Source organism: Amblyomma maculatum, chromosome 6, assembly GCF_055883805.1.
Source record: "Amblyomma maculatum isolate TAMU_Amacu chromosome 6, ASM5588380v1, whole genome shotgun sequence".
In the NCBI taxonomy this organism is placed as follows: domain Eukaryota; kingdom Metazoa; phylum Arthropoda; class Arachnida; order Ixodida; family Ixodidae; genus Amblyomma; species Amblyomma maculatum.
In genome coordinates this window covers 21,157,848-21,181,332 of record NC_139349.1, presented here as the reverse complement: position 1 = coordinate 21,181,332, position 23,485 = coordinate 21,157,848, and the positions used below count along the sequence as shown (strand labels likewise).

The window sequence follows — 23,485 nt, the reverse complement described above, 5'->3', positions numbered from 1 at the left end:
GTAGTAGGGCCAGCACTGGAACAGACAGGCGTCATCCCAGATCCTCAAAGTCAAAGCGAAATTAGCAAATTAGGATGAGCGATGTTAGCAGCCAGGTTCCTTTTTCCGAGCTACGACAGAAAGCAAATCAATGACGGCACTCCTTGATAGAGCTGGTCTACCACCTTTTCATGATAAATGCTTTTACGATCATTATAACAAAAAAAAATTAAGTTAGACGGCGATACGTTTCTACGACGTCCACTGCGAGTATACACACGTACAAATCAAATGCATGCCAGTCGCCATATACTCCAAGGGTCGATACACTCAGATTTTCATTTCACATTCTAAACATTGTTGGCTGGAGCAGACTCGGCAGCCGTGTGCCTAGAGGGTGCCAGTCAACTGAAAAGTTTCAGCAACCTGCGAGAATCAAATCGGTAGATTTAAACAACAAAAGAGAACACTAAAATATACACACACTAGAGATGCTGCTAACACTCTGTTGATGGTAAACGCCGCGGCCTCATTTCGCTGGATCTACAAAATTGATTTGTCCTTCGACTATTGCTGCCAAAAAACTGCTGGCGCATGCATCTTTTAGATTTGGAACTTCAGCTGCTTCAAGAATTTCGCGGCTGAGCGGACTGTTGTGCTGGCTTAACATTTTTATCTCCGAGAGTATGACATGCAAGATTCGCTCTCACAGTATCAATAGTGGGTTTCTATATTTTTCTTTCGAGGTTACACGTGCCGTTTTGTTGTGCACTTTCAGTTTCCATTTCGGCATATTGCTGTATGGCTTACCTATTATTTTCCACGTGGCAGCAAAATGGATTAAGCTAGGCCCTCCTCATATGGCACGTTAACTTTAACTGTTTTCCCCACCGGAAGGATGTGACTGTTGGGCTTGCAGCTTTTTACGGCATTCACTCCTTCGGACACACACCTGCAAGTCACAAGTGAATACCCTTCCACAGCGAAATGACGCCGCCGTTCTAGTCATCAACAGCGTTAGCAGTATTTCAGATACGAGCATATCTTTAAGTCTATTTTTTTTTTTTTTTATTGTTCGAACCTGTCGTGCTGATATCCGCGGGTCAAGCAGTAAAATTCGCTTTAATATTATCATGCAGTGCTCTCCTTTTCTCTCTCTTCCTTCCAGTCTTGTTTCGCGCTGACTCTACAAAATGGAATACCAGCAAGCCCACGCCCCGGCCCTGCTTGTAGAATCTTGTTCATTGATAATCCAGCATTATTATTTTTTGTCTGATGCGAGGAAATTGAGGTTAAATTCTCCCTTACCCATATCGTGTTGAAGTCATGTCTTCATGAATAACTGATTTGCGATGCACAAAGACGTCTCAGCATAAAGGCTAAGTGGGACATTCTGTCTCCTAAAAACATAAACGTATAGGCCGCATTGCTTAGCGTAACGGCGAAAAATAAATAATCTGTTTAGGAATCGTGCCAGGAAATGAACTGTTTTAAAGTTCGTAAAGAAGACAATTGTTTATTGCAAGCCGGAATGTTGGTCTAGAATATAAATAATCATTTATGACAAGTAGTCAGCTCGCTCCAGTCAGATTTGCAGCAAACATTAACTGTCATATCAGGCAAATCTTGTTGAATTAGTATCGAAGAGAGTAATATTGCCAAACAACACTGCTAGAATATTTTTTCTGGAGGTTTATCCTTAAATTTCAATAGGATCAGTTGAAAAAACTTTCTGGCTGATAATATTCGGTGCTCACGCAACGCAACTATGGTGGGCCATTAAAATTGAATTATAGGAAGGGATTATTCAAATCGGTGGCTTTTGTGGGGTTAAATGTGATCAATACATGTATTCCTTATTGAAATACAATAATTATTATGATGTTGAATGAACGTGGAATAAAGAAAGAGCAAGGGTCTCGTCGAAACATCTGGGCCTCTCTTTAGCAAATTTAAAGGGATAAAAGCTATTACCTTTTAAATGCGCAGTGTCATTTCAATGCAACGAACGCTCGCTGTCTGCAAGATTAAGATGATTGTTAAAAGTGACTACAGTTTTGTATGGAGAATCTTTGTGGTTAGAGCGGAAGACCATATTACTAGACTATGAGGAATAATTTAGGAGAAATTTGCTGCAGGAATGTGTGAAAAAGATGTTAAGGTCAGTATTTTACTGCGCCCGCAAAGAACTAATGCATTTATTCTTAACAAAATTTGATGTATAATAAAGACATTATTCAAGAGCGTGAAATATCTAGGAGTAATATTCAAATATATTGCCATAAACCTTCGTTCTGGTGGTTTCTCTGCACTCGCTGTCGCCTAGACGCCGCTTTATCACCTTCCTTGTAGCACAAGACACGCCCAGATGTCCACGTATCTACCTGATAATTGCTGCCGCACGCGGTTGCACATAATTGTTGCAGGTCGTTCTAATGTCCTTTGGTGACTTTATCTCGATGCTTCCTTTGTAGCCCTAAGTCGAGTGCTGCTGCGAGCAGCAGGGATGTTGTACCATCGACTAGTCCCGAGCACGCTTGCTGCTATCGCAGCAGCTGAGTTGTAGTGTTCTTTGCGGGTGCAAGTCAGACCAGCAGACTGTCCTGCAAAAGTCATTTTGGCGCCATCCTGACTACCAGACTGCCATCACCTCAACATGGAAATATTAAAAATTGAATACGTCCGAAAATTGAACCCCTCCTTAGAACCATGCTAAATGTTCACAAATCTCACAAGTGACATTATTAATTGATTCACACAGTGCACAACATCATCTTTAAAAACAAATACGAACGGCAGTGTATACTTGAATATTTTTATCCTGGGCCTCGAACTTGCCTGCAGAGCAGAGCACAGTTCACGTGCACGTGTTCATTACAGTAAGCCTAGCAGGAGTTCCTCGATTTGTCTCTTCTCCTGAAGTCGCGTTTACATATGGTTCAAAAAGCACCATAACAATAAACACAGACAAAATCATTTTTCTCTGCTCCACGCATGAGCAGCATAAAAACATAACCAGCAGAGGCGTCATGCTGCGTGCGCAGGGAAGAAATAAAAAACTATAGGCGTAATTAAAGCCGTGTTTCATACCCTCCCATAACAGCAGTGTCAAGTAAGTAGATGGCACGCAATTCACAAGGTCGCCGCCATGTTCAGAAGCAGCGGTAGTAAATTTAAGGGCACAGGCATTTCATACGGGCTAAAACGAAACGCCAATAATGTAACACGGCGTGGTGCGTGATGTGGCTGTGTGCGCCAAGGGAGGTAGCAAGGAAAACAAATTGTCCTTGAAATACCAGAGGAAAAGCAGCCTACCTGTCATTTTTGCTACCGCGTGCTGCCCTCGGGCTTTTTCTTTCAGCTTTGTACCGAATGACGCCGGGAGAGGATGTTCGCGAGTTTGGCCGACGCAGTTCATTCCTGTCCCGTTCGCGAGCATTCAGCTTAAAAGGCAGGCACTCTCGTATTTTGCGGTCACTGCCGTTCACCGTCTTCTCCACTGCACAACGTGTTCGTATAGACCAACACCATCGGCACGAAGGACATGCGGCCGACGGATTGCCTCCTCGCGCCATTTACGTTGTTGTGCTTTCTTCAAGGCACTTTGTCCATCCGCGCGCCGATTGCCCTGACAAACACCGGGCTTGTGGCAGGAAAGCGCCTGCAGGTTGCAGACAAAGAGGTGGACGTCTTTTACGGAATACCATACGCGAGGCCACCGATTGGAAGCCTGAGGTTCCGAAAGCCTAAAGTGGTTCGGTCCTGGAAGGGTGTCTACAACGCGACAACGAAGTCAGCGGCTTGCTGGCAAACGGATTTCGTCCTGATTAGAAACATCACTCTGACTTACCCCCCAGCAACCGAGGATTGCCTGCGCCTGAACATATGGAGACCGTCAAGCATGTGCGAGAGCCAGGTGTCGTGCACTGGCAAAAACCTCTCAGTTGTTGTATTCATATACGGCGGGGGGTTCCAATGGGGCGACTCCGGACTTTTCATCTACGACCCTTCAAACTTCGTCGCCCTTTCCGACGTCGTGTACGTTACATTCAACCACAGAGTTGGCGTCATGGGCTTCTTCCCACCTTCACCTGACGGCAGCTCCGGCAACATGGGCTTTTACGACCAGCTTGCGGCGCTAAAGTGGGTCAAGAGAAACATCGCCAACTTCGGAGGCAACCCCAATGATGTCACCCTCGTTGGACAGAGCGCGGGAGCCATTAGCGTAGGACTCCACAGTATCTCGTCCTGCAGCCGAGGTCTCTTCAAAAGGGCCATCCTTCAAAGCGGAACGCCGATAACGTTAGTAGTCACAGCAGCATTTTCGGGTTCAATGCTTTTTCGCCAACATGCAGCAAAACTCGGCTGCTATGATCCAGAAGAAACGGTTAGAAGGACGGTACCCGAAATATTGGATTGCTTGCGTCGGCTCAAGGCTCAGGACATCTACAATGCGATTGAAACCAATTCTGTATCAAGCCAACTCTTTGCGCCACACAACGGCGACGTATTCGTTCCGGCTGACCTATTCTCGGCGGCGAACTGGAGGAGATTTCATATCGATGAAATTTTATTAGGCACAACGTCTGAAGAAGGCGCCTTGTTCATCGACATCATCCGCAACGCCGCGCCCGATTTGAACGCCGTGCTCACCGAAGACTATAGGCGGGGACTAGCCATTGCCCTCTACCTCGTTTTTGAGATTCCTGTGCACAAAGCTGAAATCATCGTGGAACATTACTTCGGCGGACCCGACGTACAGCATGACCCTGAGAGTGTAATAAGGATAATCGGCAGCGCGCTTGGAGACGTGCTCTTCAATTGCCCGACGCATTTCTTTGCGACAAGTACGGCAAAGGAAGGTGTCGCCACCTACATGTATAGGTTTGACCACCGGCCTTCATACAGCACATGGCCAAAGCAATACGGGCCTACGCACGCAGAGGAGGTTCCATTCACGATTGGGTCCCTGCCATTCTTCTCAGATGAAAGTAGATTCACGCCGTCACTCAGTGATGAGACAATTAAATTTATAAAGTCCGCCCAGTTCGCACCTGAAGAGTATAAGTTCATGAGCCAAGTCGTCGGCGTCTGGTCTTCTTTCATCAAGAAAGGGTGAGTGAGTGGCTGCGCTCTCAAAGGTGCTCTTAACTGCTTTTTATATGGCATGCGCTATCAGAGTGACTTCTCGTAAAGTTTTCTGTTTTCTTTATATCCACTATGCACTCTATTCTGAGATTCAGTACTGGGAATCGTATATTCGATTTGAAGAAAGCCTTTTAAAAGACGCATGCGCAGAAATTTGAGAGAGCCTGCTTGTAATATAATACTTTAAGGAAGATGCGTAGAACTAGTAGGGAGCCTGCTTGCACCCTAATACTTAATGTGATGAAAGAAAAAATAATAAAATTAGACGGTTTGAATTAGCCCGGAAAGCGAACAAGAATGACGCTGGTATGGAAATAATTGTAAATAGCCCCTTTAATCAAAAAGTGTTTGTCACTACCTCCATAAAACGTCATTGTAACCATAATCTTTCTGAGAAAGCTTGTCTCCTCATTTACGTCATTTTTCGAAATAGCAGCTTTGCCGTTGAGCGGTCATTATCCTCAAATAAATATAGTTCTTAGTAACGCCATTCTAGCTATGAATTTCAATCGTTTTGCCATAGCATATCGAAAATTGCACAACATAGCTACAAAATCCAGGAATAAATGACGCTAGCGTTCGTGATATCTTCCTTCGACGCTTCCTTGGCGTCGATGAACCTTATCTCAGCCTACGTTAATGCGCTACTCGGCGTAACTGATTCAGTATCCGGAAACAGATTATTTACTAAAAGGAACAAGGTTTGTCCACGACGACGGACCGTCCGTATTCAGCGCATGGCAACAGAACGAAATAACGGCTTGAGAGGCTAGTTGGTGCTGCATAGTATTCAGAAATGTGGCGCAGCAAACACAAACACAAGAGAAGAGAGGCAACACACGCGCACACTACCAACTGTAATAAGAATCTGAAAATACTTCCTCTTCACCACTCCTCTTCTTCTACACTCAGGTACATCTCATCTTCCTCTTCTTCTCATGTTCCTCTTCTTTGCCAAGGGGATAGTTGCACTTTCTTCCTCGCAGACCATAAACATCGTCCAAGCATGGCAGTCACCAATTCTAACAACATAACGGTCTTTCACTGCCTTTCTACTCATGCGTGGCGGTGCCTGTTCGGGGCAGTATAAGAATTTATTTTCCGAATGGTTGAAGAGCCCGTCTATTAGAAAATAAACCTACATTTCATTGACAAATCAGGAATGGCGCATATATGCAGATGTATCATTTGACGCTGTACATTATCACGTTATTTATTTATTTATTTATTTATTTATTTATTTATTTATTTATTTATTTATTTATTTATTTATTTATTTATTTATTTATTTATTTATTTATTTATTTATTTATTTATTTATTTATTTATTTATTTATTTATTTATTTATTTATTTATTTTACCCTCAGGGCCGATAGGCGTTACAGAGGGGAGTGGGTATAACATACACGAAAAGACACAAAAAAGCAGCAGATAATAAATTAGAAGTAGTACAGGCACACATCTATATAAAATCTATGACAGCATTTCGAAAGGCAACAGTATCAGTAATTTCTGCAATATTATGGGGAAGGTGGTTCCAGCTGACACATGTCTTGTTGTCGCTTGTTGTCGCGAGGTAACCGGAATTAATTGCGCCAGATCTTTACAGTGTTGTGACTTTCTTTTTCAGAAAAATCTACGTTCCTACCACTAACGAGACGTGGCCCAAATATTCTGAGGAACATCCCGAACTCGTTCATATGAAATCTAACAGTTTCAAGCAAACAAAGTTCAACAATCCTTGCGACCTTTTCAAGCCTTACCTTCTGAAGGAGTGAACGGCGACAGGTGCACCACCTAGGGACATCGCCTGGTGCACTTAGTGCATCATCTGACGTGATACTTTGACAGAATTCCACTATTGAACTACTCGTGGAAGAAATATGACCCTGTAAATAGTAATATGTGCATTCCTTATTCATTACTCTGGCCTGAAGTGGCAATAAAACTCTCAGTGAATTCGCTAACAATGGTTCTCTAAATATTTCTAGTTTTAGGCAGCACATGAGCATAAGGCAGAGTAAGCAGTCGATAAAAACATTACAGCTAATAAACTTTAGAAAAAAAAACTATAAAGACCGAGAATCATTTCTCAACACGAAGAATTTATCAGTTAACACAAGTCTAAATACGTACTTCCATTTTCTCTGAGCACAGTGATGATCTACTTCCTGTAAACTGCTACGTAATAGTCATGTAGTGGCAAAAGAGGAAATGTTAACCATGTAATCTCGAAACAGTTAAAACGCCAAATATAGTTATGAATTTCTAGCACATCCTCACTGGCGGCAGCTTTAATACAGAAATGCTGCAGACCTTACAGATGTATAACAAAACTAGGATTACCGCATATTCAAATGTATTGAATTGTGATACGTTCCATAGCTCTAAAATAAAGATACCTGCGGACAAACACTGTCTCATATAATTAATGAATAGCACCAAGAATAGTTGCCGAGAATTGAGTGCACGGGAAACATGTAGTCCAGAAGATAGATAGATGGTGTATGAAGAACGCCGCAGGGCAATCATCAGCGCTAATAAGGTCCCTGGGACGCTTCAAAACGTGTTCTGACATCGCACAGCACACACAGGAGCTCTTCTAGTATCTCGTCCGAACCTAAATGCAACCTCCGCAGCCGCGTTCGAAGCAGCAACCCGGGGATCATCAACCAAACGCCGAAGCCACTGAGCCACTGCGGCGGCTTCAGAGCAATTTAGTCAAACGACAATAAAGTAGCACAAACATGCGAAAATAAGTCTGCTTCTATGTTCGTGTTGCCTCTTGCATGCATTTATTTCACAATTGGTCTCCTGTACCTTTGGCAAGTGAATCTTAAACCTTCCTCCGATACGCACATAAAAACTCCCCTACTGCAATAACTTTTGCAATTGTCACATATATGCGGCCGTAAATAAAAATATTTACATTATAATTAGTGTAGTTTTCACGACACGATAGGCATAGCAGCGTTGTTATGCGACATTGGGGCGGTTACATCTGAGTCGCCAAATGTGGCCTTAATGTTGTCAATGAAAAGCTGCAACGCTAGCAAGAAATAGTGCACTATGTACGTCCCTTCATCTTACAGGAACCTTAGACAACACGTCACAGTTCACTCCTGCATTGTGCATTTCGCGTTTTTATCTTCGTCATTTTAGAGGGCATCCTCCGCCTCAGTCGTATTTCTGACACCAGCTCTCAGACATCGTATTCAGATATGTGGCGCAAACAAAGACAAACACAGGAGAAGATCCACAACACACGCGCACACTATCAACTGTAAGAAGAACCGGAAAACACTTCCTCTTCTACACTCAGGCACGTCTCAACTTCTTCTTCTCATCTTCCTCGTCTTTGCCAAGGGGAAAATGTCACACTCTTCCTCGCAGACCATAACCTTGTCCAAACATGGCGGTGACCAATCTCTTCTTTCTTTTCTTCTATTCTTCCTCTTCTTCTAGCCTCTCAAGCCGTTATTCTCAGACATCGATTGCCGTTTCGTAAAAAAACCTCATTCTGTAGAGGGAAGCGGTTGCCCTAACGTAGCTCCTTCGCGCTATCATGCATGTGTATGGGCATGCCTGATTTACAACGCCTCTTTTAAGCGGCAACATCCTGCATCAACCGACACTTGGGTGGCGCACAATGCAATCGTTCGGAAGCAAGTAAATTCAGGTTTCACGCTTCCCGATCCCACTGTTTGGAAAACTTGTCTGTCGCAAAGCGCAATTGCAGTGATTTCTTCACAACTGGGCACATGTGCTGTCTGTTGAGTTGGCACACAAACGATTAGATGTTCATTTTACTTAACAGAAATTTCACTTCCTTGAATGCCACTTTCCTTAACAGTCCTGACGAATGTCACTGCACCGTGCAACAGTGCATGATGTTGCAACAACACCGCCAAAAAGAAGTGCTTTACAAAGTTGTTTCATCTCACGAGTATGTCCGATCTCCAAAGGCTGAGTGCAGCAAGAATGCTTACTGATTAGCTGTCCATCACCTTCGACATGACAGCTCTCCTCGTCAAACACTAGCCTGCACAAGAGGAGGAAGCGGAAAGCCCAAACTTCTTCTGGAGGGCTCAGCGTCGACCGTGTCACCAGCTTACCCTTCGAAACATTTTGTAAACTCAGACCACTATGGAATAAAAAAAAGTAACTATAGAGAACTCAACGCTTCGGCAGGGTATAGGCACTAAATGAAACCGAAGTCTGGACGTTTGTGTCCGCATGTGTGTTCAGTGAAAACTGGTGCATGTCCAAGACAAATGCGGCATGTTGCGTTCTACGTATCGTCTCCTCACGTGTGCGAGTACTACACGTGTACGTGACACTTTGAGGCTTTCGGGTGAAGTTCATCGTGTGCGTGTCTCTGCGTTTGTGCTGGCATGTGAGAGTGCAGAGTTCTTTGTAATTGTGGCGATGTTTCTTCAGTGACAAGTGGTGTGTGTCCAAGACATGTGCGGCAAGTAGCGTTTCACGAGTGTCGTTAAGTGTGTGCATGGCCTCCTAAATAACTCGGACAACAAGTGAAACCTCACTATAATGTGACATCATCACCCTTCATTCACACCCTACCTCTCTTTTACTTCATCTCCCCCCCCCCCTTCCCTAGTGTGTAGTAGCAGGCCAAGGTCTGTTTACCGCCGGCCGACCTCTCCACCTCTTTTCTAATTAAATTACTCTCTCTCGAAGTCTGGACCAATAAGGCTGAAAAATGAGACGACATAGTCTAAGGAGGTTCCAGTGAAATTTTGGTTGATTGTTACTTGCAAACTACGGCGACTCCTAATCTTGCAATTTTTAACAGAATTTTATGTCGACAAACCAGTAAATATTGTCTGCAGAGTCAAACACAACCGATGAAAAAACACCCGAAAAGATTAAAAAAAAATGAGTTCTATATTATTTTTTTTCTTTAGATACATACATAGTATGATCTTAGTGGAAGAGATGACACTGATCTAATCTCAAAACAGAGCAGCATCTTGTTGCAACACTTAAATGACAATGATTTGATATGTCTACTATACAAAATGGGCGTCAGGCTGGAAGAGCGCCAGCCCAAAAGGCTTGCTTTGCTCAATAATCCCCGTTTTGGTACACGTATCTTCCGCCAGCCAGTAAGTTCTCTTGTCCGATAGTCAGAACGGTGCAGCGATGAAGCAGGACAGAGATGATGCACAGCTGATTCCATGTGGCGTTTTCGAGGGTTTGGAGAAGATCGACCTAAGATTTTTGCATTTAGTCAGCAGCATTATGGCTTCAAGTAGCTCTTCCAGAAATTGCAGCTCTTCTCGTTCGGACCCCGGCCGTAGGTGTACCTCTTCGGATTCAGCTCCATGTAAACCTGGTTCTTTGCTGTGAATTCAGGCCACGGTTTTCCGGCAATATCCGAAACTTTCCTGCAAACGAGGTAAGGAATACGCCAGGGAAGGCGGAATCAAACATATCTTATTAGACGAAACATGCATATTGCAAAGTAGGCACAGCTATTGAAGGAAGGGGCATAGTTATCTGTTGGAAATGTGTATGCAGTCTGCGCTGCATCAATGGAACGAACGTATACGAAATACGGAATTGATTAAAGACGCTGATAAATAAATGGCAAAAGACTAACATTCTTTCCATGCGTCTTAATCGACGTGTTCGCTGATTTTTTTATGTCATGATAGTATGGCCCCTATGCATGGATACACGCACTTACAGTGCATTTCCTGCGAATAAAATAGTAGGTGAAACACAGCCCATGCTCTATATAGCGTCTACACGTTTCTTCCAACTACAATGATCAAGACGTGAATCCTTGGCCTCGCCGACTGTTGGCTTCTTTCCTTCATGTACGACAGGTCCACGTGATTTGTTTATGTTGTTGTCTAGCTGCATGAACAAATCGGGATCAACTAGGCATATGCATACACGCCACCCACAAGATAATTTCATTTCTCTATGCCGTTCCACTCACCTAAACAAATTATCAGCAATGAAGTCTGCGTTCCCGTTACATCCGCCGCATTTCTTTCATTCATTCTTATTTCGTAAACCTCAACCCTTAGTGAACGCCTGTTCGGTTCAGGATAACTTAAAGAGAGATATCTTAGTCTTGTTACGAGGAAAAAAGCGCAAATACTAGACGGGGGACAGAAGAACAGTTGGTAGTAGCGCTGGCGAACATGTACTCGCCTGTATATTATGTACCTCGTTCGGTATTAGTGCTCACTTTATCAAATCATTCTATCCCAAGTAGCTCCGCAGTGTTGTCTCCTGATATGCTTTTTTGTATATAGGAACTGCTGAGCAATGTTTTTTAGAAGTGTTATTACTTTTAAAGACCACCACTATGTAATACACAAACTACCACACTGAAGAGAAGACGGTCAGCTTTTCAATGCACACCTGCGTTCCAACATCGAGAACAAAGCATATTTTTTTTTCTTTTTGCGCCGTAAGGGTCTGATGAACTGCTTGAGATATTTTAACATTGGGCATGTTTCTGCACCATGCCACATTATTTTTGCCTTTCATTCTGCGATAGGCAACAAATCGGCGGCATGCGTTTTACTTTTCGACATTATCCTTCAGCCAGAAAATCTCAGCAAGCACCCACTCATGCATTGCACCTACGTCCTATTAGGAATAAGACGGCTAGAAACAGACAGCAGCGCAACGTGTCCGTAGCTTGCCATCCGGCTAGTCTTCACTGAATTTGGGCCCCTTCTCCTTTCCATTGCACAACAAAAAAACATTAACAATAGCGAATACTTGGCATGAGTAAACTACAGTCCTTGATATAATATTCTGCCGTGAAGAATGGAAATGTGATTTCCAACACTGTCATTCACTGCATTCAACCTGATCGTGTCAGTCTGTTAATTACAGGCGCCGTCTCAATCATAGAGGAAATGCATTGAAGGTTTTCTTACCCATGGTATTCTAGGCCTGATTTCAATCTTTCTACAAAGCATTAGCATGTTCTCTCGAAGAAGTGCTCTCGTTAAACTGTGTCTTCTCGAAATGTGCACTAACGTTTTGAGTAGGTAGCGGCACCGAATAGAGCAATGACCACGAAACATTTCCTACTGTGTCACCAGCCAGAGGAGGACTAATTCGAAACCTCTGAACCTCTCCCTAGAATGACCCTTTTTTAATCCGCCTAAGAGCGGAAAAGTACAACTGAATAGACAGCCTTCTTTTGCATTTGTGGTGTTTTTTTTTTTTTTGTTTTTTTTTTTGTTGTTGTTGTTGTTCACGAAAGCGCGGCGCAGGATGTCTGAAGATTTTATCGTCGCTAAATAAAGTAGTTTCGTTTCCCAACAGCGGCGCGGATACAGCGGAAAAATCGCAAACCCGGAACGCTTAGAATAGAATAAGCTTCAGCATACGGAAACATCGCGCGCATTACGGAAAACGGCATTCTTTCGTCTCTTGCGTGGTTCGACACTGACTTTCCTTCAGAGCTAACTGAGCAGATTATTTGCCACTTGGTCAGCTTTCATAGTGCAGTAATCTTGGCGTCCTGTAGCCAAGGTTTTTCTGCCTAGATTTAACTGCACTGGAACTATAAAACTTATCCTGCTAAAACAAAAACATCTAAAAACTGTTATGAGCACCTATATACAATATTATTTATTCCGCAACCTGTCATTGTCAATATCGCTCGTCGATTTGCTGACCGTTATGGTAGTCTTTATAGCTTCTCGGTTCTAGTATGGGTAGCACCTACGCAGAATTTTTCAGAGTCAAACGCCTGATGCACGATCACTCCAACTTCTTATGAAAGCTGCTTATTATAAAAAAGAAAATTTGCTATAAAAAGAGAAAAAACAGGAGCTACCATCAAAATAAGGCCCCTCGGACGCATCCACGAAGTGACTGAAAGATTGCAGTACTCCTCATGCTACGCCTACGAAGAGCAAAAGAATATGCGCAAGATAGGACGCTCTCGAGGCCACATGCACGCGCAAGATTTCATCCCTTCGTGTGTCATACGTGGTGCTATATTTTCTTTTGCACCTCACAGTCGACTTAATGTAACGAAACAATTCTTAACCTGTTTTGTTTGAAAATACTTGACGCGCCGCTGAGTACCGCTATCTCAAGAGCGATCCGGAGGGCGAACTAATTATAAATGTAAGACCAAACCATGCGATAGGAATGACCACGCAATACTAAAACAAGGATACTGAAAGAAGCCAGAACACCTCGTACTCAGGTGCAAATAGCGCTAACTAAGAAATGTATTTATTTTTTCACTCGCAGAAAAAATCTTCCGGTTCTTTTTTTCTCTTCTCATTTTGCCATTGGCAACTCCGGTCTGTGATGTCATATTACAGAGCTAGAAAGCGGTTATTTTCGCCAGCTCTGCATCAAACGCAGGCAAACCGAGACAGAAGAGAGAAGCGAAAAATAAATTAAGAAAACCTTACAAGCTATGGCCTAAGCAATTGAGTTTTGGGATAAGCTCAGTACATCGATGAACAGTATCACATAGCTATGACATAGAAAACACCACCCACATATCACAGCGCCAACTCTGATGAAAGAATGTCAGACATATACTTTTGGTTAAGATCAGAGACTCACAAGGAAACATCATCCAAGACGTCGGTCTCGACCACATGTGACGCAAAGCACAGTCCGTTTCTTAATTTCTCGTCACATGAGCAAACAAAAGCGAGTGATTGCACAAAGAAAACTCCATAATTAGAGCTCTCTTGTTCGCGCGAAACTCTCGTACTCATAAGGGAAGTGAGATTAGCCGTGCAGAGCTTCTCCTACACGACATAATCCTAGAGTTCGATTCACAATTCTCAGCGGCAACAAGCTCTCAGGAAAGGAAATACTGTCATTAATATAGTTCGCACTATGCTGCCTTTAACCAGGCAATGACGTAGGTATCTCGTCAGCAATGGCAAAATGCTTTACTTACCCAGTCTTTGCAAACGTAGCCCATGTTTCGATCATGAGCTTGGACAGTTCTCTTTCCTCGTCAGTGGCAATAGTGGGACTGCTGAAAGGGTGACCCATCATGAAAAAGACTTCGTCCCCGTGCGTCGGTCCCACCCAGCCAGGCCATGTGCTAAACGATGGTCGGTGCGTGAAGTGGTAGTAATGCACTTTGTTGTTCATGGACGCGAAACTCTCTGCGAAGTATTTAGTAGGGCAGATGATGGCGAAGTCTCCGACTGCTTCAGCAGCCTTTTGGAGAGCTTTGATATTCTCCCGCTCTCCAACATGACTGAGGTAGTAGTGGCGTATGGGGGAAACATTCTTTCTCAGAAGCATCTGTAGGCAGTAAGACACGTACAGATCGACCTCGTATTTGGTGATCCTGTGAGCCTGCTCCAGGTCCAGAGCTCGACCAAAGAGATAAAAGACGAAATAGCTGCCTTCGTCGAGGTTGTTTCCGATGAGCAGGTCGGCCTTGTGGAACTTCTTTTGCTCCATCATCTGGTAAGGGTCGTCGGGAATTATGTCGTCACCAAAAATTGGAAAGAATGTCAACGCGTGCACCCCAAATATCGTGTTTGACATGATGAGAAGTTCTTTGCCGTCAATGTTACGCAAGCAGTCTACCATTTCGGCCATATGAGACTCAATAGTCATGTCGTTGCTCGCACAGGATAAAGCTCGTGCGAGCTTCTCCACTTTATGAGGGCCTTCCTTGGTATTGTCGGCGATGCGGAAGTAAGGGCTGCCGCTTTCCATAATGATCCTCTTGAACAAACCCTTGCTAAGAGGCGAGACGAGGTGCAGGCCGATGGAGATGGCTCCAGCGCTTTGGCCCACTAGCGTAATGTCATCGGGATTACCGCCGAAATTCCGAATGTTCTGTTTGACCCACTTCATAGCTAACAGCTGGTCATGTAGGCCAGCGTTGCCGGAGGAGTGCGGGCTGCCACTGTGAAAGAAGCCCATCGGTCCGACCCGGTAGTTCATGCTGACCATCACGACGTCGCCGCGTGCGGTGAACTCCTTGCCGTCGTACCAGTCCCACCCGCTGCTTCCGAAGCTGAAGGTGCCCCCGTATATGTAAACGATCACTGTCTTCGGCACGCAGCTGAACTTTCCGAGAACACATTCCCGAGAAGGTGTCCAAACGTTAAGGTACAGGCAGTCTTCGGTAGAGTTGGCTGTCGCCACTGTTACATTGGTATTAATGTAAAAGTCCGTCTGCAGACATGGAAAGGGTTTTTTCGTCGCTTGGTAGACGATATTCCATGGTTTTACGGGAACAGGGTTGCGAAACCTCAGTGGGCCTAACGGAGGCTCAGCAAACGGTATTCCGACGAACTGGTAAAGAGTTCTGTTGGCAGCGTAGACCCTTTTTCCCTGCACAGGACCGGAGTTAGTCTCGACGATGGGGCTTTCCTCCGTCGAGATTGGCTGCGATGTCGTTGTAGAAGCTGGCTGCATGTCATCGGGTGGCACGACCAGCGACAACTGATCTTTGCCCGTAGACACTGCCGGTGCTGTGGTTGGCACACCGACATCAAGAGGACTAGTTGCATTGTACGGCTGCGGGAGGTAGATTTTCTCATCAGTGTCTTGTATGGGGTCTCCCGGTTGAAATATGTAGCATCTCGCTTGGGCGCTTCTAAGCGCGCAACCGTATAGAACCAGAACCACAAGTCTTGTCCGCATGTTGTTTCCTTAATTCGGCTTCTGAAAAAGACACAGTGGCATGTTAACATTTCATCCCTGTGTAACATCACTGAAATGGCATGCCGAAAATCGGTACCATTTCCTTCCGTCCACATTCCGCAGGTGTTGGCAGACAATCAGGACTAACATTAAACTCGTCAGTAGTACCTGTGAGCGCTGCCGCATATTGGCAGATAGGGAGCAGCACTTTTGCAGGGACGCTTTAGAACGACCCATTGTCAGTGGTGATTAAGCAACCGCAGCAATCTATGTACAGTGTCAATCACACTTAGCGGGAACACAGCTCCGCGTGGCTGCGCACGTGCTGAGGGTCACTACGCCCAATCCAGTAGCAAATTCGGGCAAAATGAGTGACAATACGAAAAACCGCTTCTAGGTGCCCGTAATTGTGCGCCACTCGGCATTTATTCATGACCGGGTTATGTGCAATGGGGCAAACCCGTGTGTGGCCATGGAAAGCCGTGTACACGCTAAATGTGATTGATAATGTACTTATCCACTATTCCCCAAGAAACATGTGCTGAAATGAAAGAATGCACGGTCCGTGCAATGTGAGAAAGCCAAGATGAAAGCGCAGTCAAGGGGCTTGTTAAGTGCATAAGACTTGACATGGTACCTCAAAGCGTATAGCAAAGCAACGGAAATATTTATGGCTACAGTTGAGTTATGAGGCACGCCATAAAGGGCAGTTGTGAATCAGTTTATACCCGTGTCGATTTTCGCCACACTCAAACTCTAAGCCTGCCGGTATTTGCTCTCTTCGCTGTCATTGAAACCCTGCCATCACGGCACTTATTTGAACTTCTCTGTTGCATGGGGCTCATTATATTTTCCTCCACCCGAAGGGACTGATCTAAGCCTTATTTTTCACGGCACTGAACCGAAAGCTCACTAGGAGTTCGCAATAACCCTGATCAATAAAACTTGCAGAAAAAGAGAAAAAAAAATAAAAAAAAAACTATTTTTCGCTTTCTTGCCAAAAGAGATAAATCCTCTTCCTGATGTCCCGTATGTCTCGCGTTATCCACTTTCCCGCCATCCGAAAACAAAAAAAAAAATGTTGAACCCGCAGCCCTTCTGTGATACGGTAATATCTTCGCTTATATATTTTTGCAGTTGCTAGACAGTATCAGGCGCAACTGTATTTCACTGCGAGGTGGCTCAAGTAGAGATTTAATCCCTCCCAAAAATACTGACACCTAATTCGAGCCGAAACCTTGCGAGGTACAGGTGTGTAGTTGTAATAATCATTTTCTTTGGTGACATTGTTCAGGTGACTGCCGGAAACGCGAATCTTGTGCTCAACGCCGTGAAGGTCTGCATGCGCCTTTTACGTGATTTTACTCAAATGGTTGTCGTCAGGCGGAAGGCCTGCACTGTTGCGAACAAGTAGATTGCATTCGAAAGGCCATAAAGATCGACCGAGCATGGCGTTCTCGAGGTATGGCAATAGCCAAATGGTAAGTTGTTAAAATATTCTTAAATTATTCTTGTTCTAGTAGCGAAGCACGTGTAAATTACCACGAAGAAGTAAGAGCTCGGAAAATGGTACCAAGCGTAGATGCGCGGGTCCCACTAGCCGACTAACGCAGATTAAGTGACGAGAGCGAAAGGGTTTAATGGATATGAGATGAGCATTTCTTCACATTCGCTCAAAGATAGACACCTTGAAGGCATATACTTCTCGTCGTTAAACTTTTCGACATCAAACGGATTGTCATACTATGCAACCTTATGTAAAAGAATCATTAAAAGCGATTCCTTTGGAAATTCACGTTCTTTCAGACTGCTATCTTATAGAGTAAGTTAAACATGCAATCCGACCAAAATAAAGTACTTCTACCACCCCTTCAATAAAATATAACAACTCGAATATTGCTGACGATTAACCACACTGATCAAGCGCAATGAACTGTCTCACAAAAATTATTCCAGCTATAATTTTTCTTCGGACAGATGTTGCCGCCTGCATGGCATTATCCTAGACAATTTTACCGCAACCAGAAATTCCTCTTTTAACATTCCCCTGCGGCCGTACATGCTCAGTCAAAGTTTGTTCATTGACAACTATCCTCTCTCACAGGCACCGCGTCGGTCACGCCGCAGCCGGTCGTAGTATTCAACCTTCGAATTAGCCACGTCCTTGAGCACAGCTGATCCAGACGGCCGCAAGCCTCACGTGCGTACAACACAACAGTATGTAAACAAGCTCTCCCAGCTGCACGAGTGCACTGCCTTACACATAACATCGACTCATTGGCTCGCCAAGCCGGCTACTCACCTACGATTCAGTGGTCTTGTCCGCACGTCATCCGATGACGCTGTCGTCCTTGTCTCCGCAGTCACCAACGCAGCAGTATGCGCACGCGAACACCTCAGACCTGCACTGGCTACGACGAGCTTGTGTGTCGCGCTACTGTGGTCACTGGAGGATTCGAGAGGCCGCCGTCGTCTGGCGAATTGACTTTCGCCCGGGCGTCGGCGATTTAGGTCGCGCACTATTTAGAGTCCATCGGCGCTCGCGGCCGGCCTACAGTCTTCCTGGTGGGAGGAGGGCTCGCTCGGAGAAGAGGCCTGGCCGGGCAATGATCCCTCGCCTCCGCGCGCACACACACTCCTCCGCTCTCGGACCGCCGAGCACTGCTCGCGGCACCCGCCTTCTTTGACTTAGGAAGCGCATGCAGTCTTCCCTGGTGCTCCCTCCAACCTACCTCCCAGGCAGGCGACAAGCATTGCTAGCATCGCAGGAGCTCAAACAGCAGCGGAGGAATCCCGAAGCAACCTCTCTCCTTTCGTGTACGCGATCTTGTTTGCAGAAGAAGCAGTCTGCGTTCGCCGATTTCCAAGATCAAACGAAAAACAGAAAGCCTACCAGAAAAGAAAACTGCTCCCCGCATCATACAAGTATGGCGCTGCTTTCAGAGCCTTGCGCCGTGGTTGCGTGAATGATTTATGAGGCCCAGCGGGTTTTGCAATTCTGCATGTCATTCCTCGACCTAGAGGGCTTCTGTGACGCATGGTGTCACGCTTTAGTCTGTTACGGTGAATGTGATCTCGGGGTTAAGGAATACGTGTTGCGGCGCGCTCTAATATGCGTATACCCACCTGCGCGCAGCACTCAACGAAGCTCTGTCTACTCAATATTCATTGCACCAGTATGTGATGTTTGCGCCAAGCTAAACAAATTTGAATGCTCATCTTCCCTCGAGTGCTGTCTGTCACTCCTCGCATCTCCTTTCCGGTCCTTTGGAGCTCTTAACCTGCCGGAGTGTAACGGAAACGCAAAAACGGTGGGTATTTTAGGCTTTGGTAAATACATGTACCCCCTTCCTTTCCCCTGTTGGCATCACGGAAATGGTGTACCGATTCTGTGAGAGATACAGTCCCACCAACAGCCAAGTCTTATGCTGCAATCTGTCCAGGTTGACATATTGTGCGCACTGAGCTCCCTAATGAGCTCGTGTTGATTGTTTGCTTTCTTTACCTTTTTCTGGGCACAAATCAGTTGGGGTCACCACTGTGGAGGGCCCTATATTTCACCCGTGCTTGGTCCCCTAATTCAGAGGGCTAGTGGTTGTGCGCGTTCCTCTCAGTGAACTTTGCTGCCACAGTTAAGTGTCAAACCCGCTTCCTGATGCTCAACACCACAGTATCACATCAGCTGAGCTCCCGCGGCGTGATCGGAATGTCAGTGGCCATCGCTCAGAGATATATACCCGCACGTCTACAACGATCATAGAAGCACGGATAAGAACTCCTAGAGATTCTGCAGCAAGGAAGCCAAGAAATTTGCAAAGCAAAACATTCAGTGACATTGTCACTACAATTACCGACAGGTGATCTATATATAGCGCCGACACTAAGCAAGGACAAATCCTAAAAACGACAGTACTTCCCTCACTCGAATTCCTTGCTCGAACACTGGCTCCGATGCTCAACCGTTCGTTTCATTCATCGCTCTTTCCTTGTGCGAACGCCATCCTTCTCTTCCTCGTGTGTGTGGTCTTGACACTCCGCCGAACAATCAGTACCACTGCAGGCAAAAGGCGATGCAGGGCGGTGTCTCGGTATCCGGGCCGCCACAAGTGGTGGCTATGTTTGGGCACGGCTCGGACGGAAAGCGGACCTCTGCGCGGCCGATCAGGATCTCCGGGGCGGTGTACTGGAGAAGCGGCCGTCGTTAAGAGTCTGCGGACCGTGAGTCGTGCTCGGCGAAGAGAGGAAGCACCGTCCTGCAGAGACAGCGGCAGATGCAAAGAAGTGCGTTCAATCACGGGAACCGTGTCAGACGGCTAACCGACGTTTTCACGGTTCGTGACGTCTTCTTGCCGTTTCCTCCCTCCACCTTCCTGGTGAAATTCTTTTTCCTACCTTTTTTTTCTTCTTCTTTTTCTAGCGCACAGGGCAAGTTCGTGGAAGCTGCCCAGAGGCTCCTTGGTTGACCCGAAAGCATTTTCGGGCGGAACGCGCAAGGTCTGGTGAGGCTCACATGGGTAGACGATCGTTAAAGCCAGCGGTCTTTTTCAAGACTGATGACCGTTAGGAGGCCGCCGCGAAAGTTTCCATAACCACAAATGGTATATGGCGATCCTAAAGCACGCAGGGTTACTGGCGCACTAGGAGAAAAAAATGCACGGGTTTCTACAGCGCATCCCATGACCTCGCTATCAGCGCTGACCTTTGTTGAGGAAATGCATCCGAGAAGCGCCGACTTTTCTGCTATCCCAGCCATCCCCAGATAATTTTATTTATATTTTTGACTAAATCATAGTCCGTGCTGGTGTAAGTGCTGGCGGTGCAAACACCCTTATTGACTCCTTTTCAGTAAAAACATGATGTGCGGTCGTTTAAAACTCGAAAATGCTGACATGTTAGCCCAAACCTAAACGTTGAGGTCACGGCCGTCAGCCTGTCCCCGCTTTGCTCATATATGCCATTAAAATGTCACCTAAGAACTCCTGTCGGTATTATGTATAGTGCGTCCAGTCTTAGGGCGAAGACGTGAGGAGATGGCCGTTCTCTCTCAGGAACCGTTGCGTCAGACGCGGCCGCACATAGAAGCGAATTGGCACGTTATACAAAGGGTCTTGGAGGTGCTGCTTCACATTGCGCGTATATTTGCTTGTTGAACTGTCGATCAGGCGCTCTGCCACTCCGAAGAGAGCTCCCACAAAAGTGGAAGACCCTCTACTCCAACTGAATTTCGCAGTAAGGTTCTTGTGAAGCACGCATAACTTGAACATACATGAAGGTGAGCCGTGGTTTGAGCATAGTCGGCGCGGCCGCTTGAATTTAACCTGATTAATGAGAAAATCCACCTAAGCTTAAAATAAAGACCGAAGAATGATTATTATCGTCACGTTTTTGTCTGTCTCGTCGAAATCTCCCTCACTCCGGCATACAGATCCTTACCACTTCAATGCTAGGATTATGTATGTTGGAGGACGCAATTAAACACTGGAGTATGCCTATACCTTAATTGAAACATCCTTCCCAATTCACTATTAAAATAAATTTTTTGATGATATTTGTGGTACCTTCTGTCGCTGTCTCGTTTTTGTCGGTTACCACCCAGCGCATTTAATACATAGCAATACTATATCAACTAGCCTTCTTCGTCTCGTTGTTCACTTACACGAAGCTTTCTTTTAATTTTGCCGTACATATTTGTGTCTGCCTTTCCGCCTTAAATAACTCTGAGCGTAAATTGTTGGGAAATTTGGTTCATAATTCTTACAGAGATGGAAGCAGTGGTGTTGCGTTTCTACCTCCGCTGTCTTGTCCTGCATCTGTCTTCGCTTACTACATCTTTGTAGGCATTTCCAAGATCAGTACTTCTTGTTTTCAGTCGCCACATAAAAAATAACGCACATTCAATTCAATCTTGTTGCCATCACAGCATACTGGGTAATTACTGTGGGCCCCTGCGTGGTGGTGCTTGACTACTGTGCCCAAGGTAGCGGGATCGACTCAAAGCCGCGGCGGCCGCTTTCTGATGGAGGTAAATAGCAAGGCGCCCGTGTGCTGTGCGATGTCAGTGCACGTTAAATAACCCCAGGTGGTCGAAATTTTCTGAGCTCTCCACTGCGGCATATTTCAGGGCTGAGTCGCTTTGAGAGGGCAAGTCCCATCAACCAAGCGATAACTGAAGTGCATGATGTCAGATACCGTAAGCACATTGCAACACAAATGGAAAATGTACGGCATGAGCGATCACACAGCATTTAACATTTAGAGTGTGGCTGAGAAAGCATGAACGCCTACACCAAGCGGTACGTCACAGAAGTTGTAGGCTCAGGCTGCCGGATCGTAGACATAAAGGCGTTTTGAAAAAAATACACAACGAGCTACAACCACTAGTGCGAGCTCCAGCAATAAAACAACAGTACAGTCATGCATGCATCACTAATGTCGATTCTTTGGTTCCGGAGCAAAACTATTCATTAAACAAGTCGCCTCTAAAAATAGAAAAACAAATTTTAAAAATAAAACACTGTATTACAAAGCTGAGCTTTTGTGCATAGGAGTGACTAGTAAAATTGAAATTAGACGATTTTAAGAACTACAAGCTAATTACCCTGGGCACCGTTATCCCTCAACTTATGTGGCGCAACTTGACGCGTCTAGTGGCATATGGCTGTACCACTGAAAAATGAGTAAATTTCTCCAATAACTATTCCTATATATGACATCATCCTTGAATCGATTCTAAATCAACAGAATTTGGATTTCTCCTTTGCACAAGATGAAAGAGAGAGTATTATTCTCAGTAATTCATGTACAGAATACGGAAGATGGTGACGTGCATCGGCTGAGCAACTTGGCGTTATCAAGCATAAAACCGCAAAAGAAAATGGTCATTGCTTACTCATCTACATGCCGTAATTACATTCCTCACTTGGCCTGAACTCAAAGCTCAGGAAAGGAAACACCTCACTGGTACAGTAATTGTTTTCCTTATATGTACTGCCCAGGTTAAAACGACAAAAATGCGTGGGCCTCAATGCGCAATTGGCAATTTCCGCTTGTCGATCGTCCGGAAACATAGTTTTTATATTAACGAGTCATGAATACCTCGGAAACGTTTGATCGCGAGGAAAATGTAGTATAATTTAAGTCTTCTGTACTATCAGGGGCAGTGTTAACGAGACACAACTCTATACGTCAACTATAATTCGCTTTTTTAACGACTGAGCCCATCCCGGCCACACTATGTATACTATTCAAATTTCTCGGCCCTTTGTTCTGTGCGCTCATGTGTTTAGCCCAGGCCAACGTTTACCCATACTGCACCCTTCATAGTTGTGCAGAGGAAAAATGGCGTTTTGTTAACACCCTGACGGCAGAAGGAAAGAAGGCACCTTATCGGGCTGTAAGAACTACCCTTCAAGCAGTGCTTAAGCAATAATCGGCCACTTAGGGTTGCGAAGGACGGTTTCCCCTACAACTTCCTCGTAAACACAGCAAACACAAGCGGCACTTTTCCTCGTTTCAGTATATTTTAACCATAAGCGTCGTGAAGGCACCGGAGACAAAAACAGCTCTTTCTGCAGACATACACGCAGAATATCCGAGGGGTCGGCGCAGTGCTATGTGGAGATTGAGCCACTTACCTTGTCTGCGGGCTGTACTTATAATGAACGCAGCCGTGACTAATATGAAAAATGAGCGTTCATGTATCATTTT

General features: G+C 45.2%; 2 protein-coding genes across 2 annotated transcripts; one reads left to right on the top strand and one right to left on the bottom strand.

Annotated features, from left to right (window-relative positions):
* Nucleotides 1-3,523: 3,523 nt before the first annotated feature.
* LOC146185221 (acetylcholinesterase-1-like) lies at nt 3,524-6,906 on the top strand. Its single transcript, XM_084607773.1, has 2 exons — nt 3,524-5,094; nt 6,759-6,906. The coding sequence occupies exons 1-2, from the start codon at nt 3,524-3,526 to the stop codon at nt 6,904-6,906; spliced, it is 1,719 nt and encodes a 572-aa protein (XP_084463899.1).
* A 3,227-nt stretch (nt 6,907-10,133) lies between these two features.
* Nucleotides 10,134-18,504, bottom strand: LOC146185220 (acetylcholinesterase-1-like). Its single transcript, XM_084606193.1, has 3 exons — nt 18,081-18,504; nt 14,064-15,799; nt 10,134-10,539 (listed from the first exon to the last, which is right to left on the bottom strand). Exons 2-3 carry the CDS (start codon nt 15,776-15,778, stop codon nt 10,392-10,394), a joined length of 1,863 nt encoding a protein of 620 aa, XP_084462319.1. The 5' UTR covers nt 15,779-15,799; nt 18,081-18,504; the 3' UTR covers nt 10,134-10,391.
* Nucleotides 18,505-23,485: the final 4,981 nt, after the last annotated feature.

Excerpts from the sequence above, each read along its gene's own strand:
- LOC146185221 (XM_084607773.1), top strand. The coding sequence starts at position 3,524 with ATGCGGCCGACGGATTGCCTCCTCGCGCCATTTACGTTGTTGTGCTTT. Across the intron at positions 5,095-6,758 it reads TCTTCTTTCATCAAGAAAGG|AAAAATCTACGTTCCTACCA; the intron begins GTGAGTGAGTGG and ends TTTCTTTTTCAG.
- LOC146185220 (XM_084606193.1), bottom strand. The coding sequence starts at position 15,778 with ATGCGGACAAGACTTGTGGTTCTGGTTCTATACGGTTGCGCGCTTAGA. Across the intron at positions 10,540-14,063 it reads GCTACGTTTGCAAAGACTGG|GAAAGTTTCGGATATTGCCG; the intron begins GTAAGTAAAGCA and ends CCTCGTTTGCAG.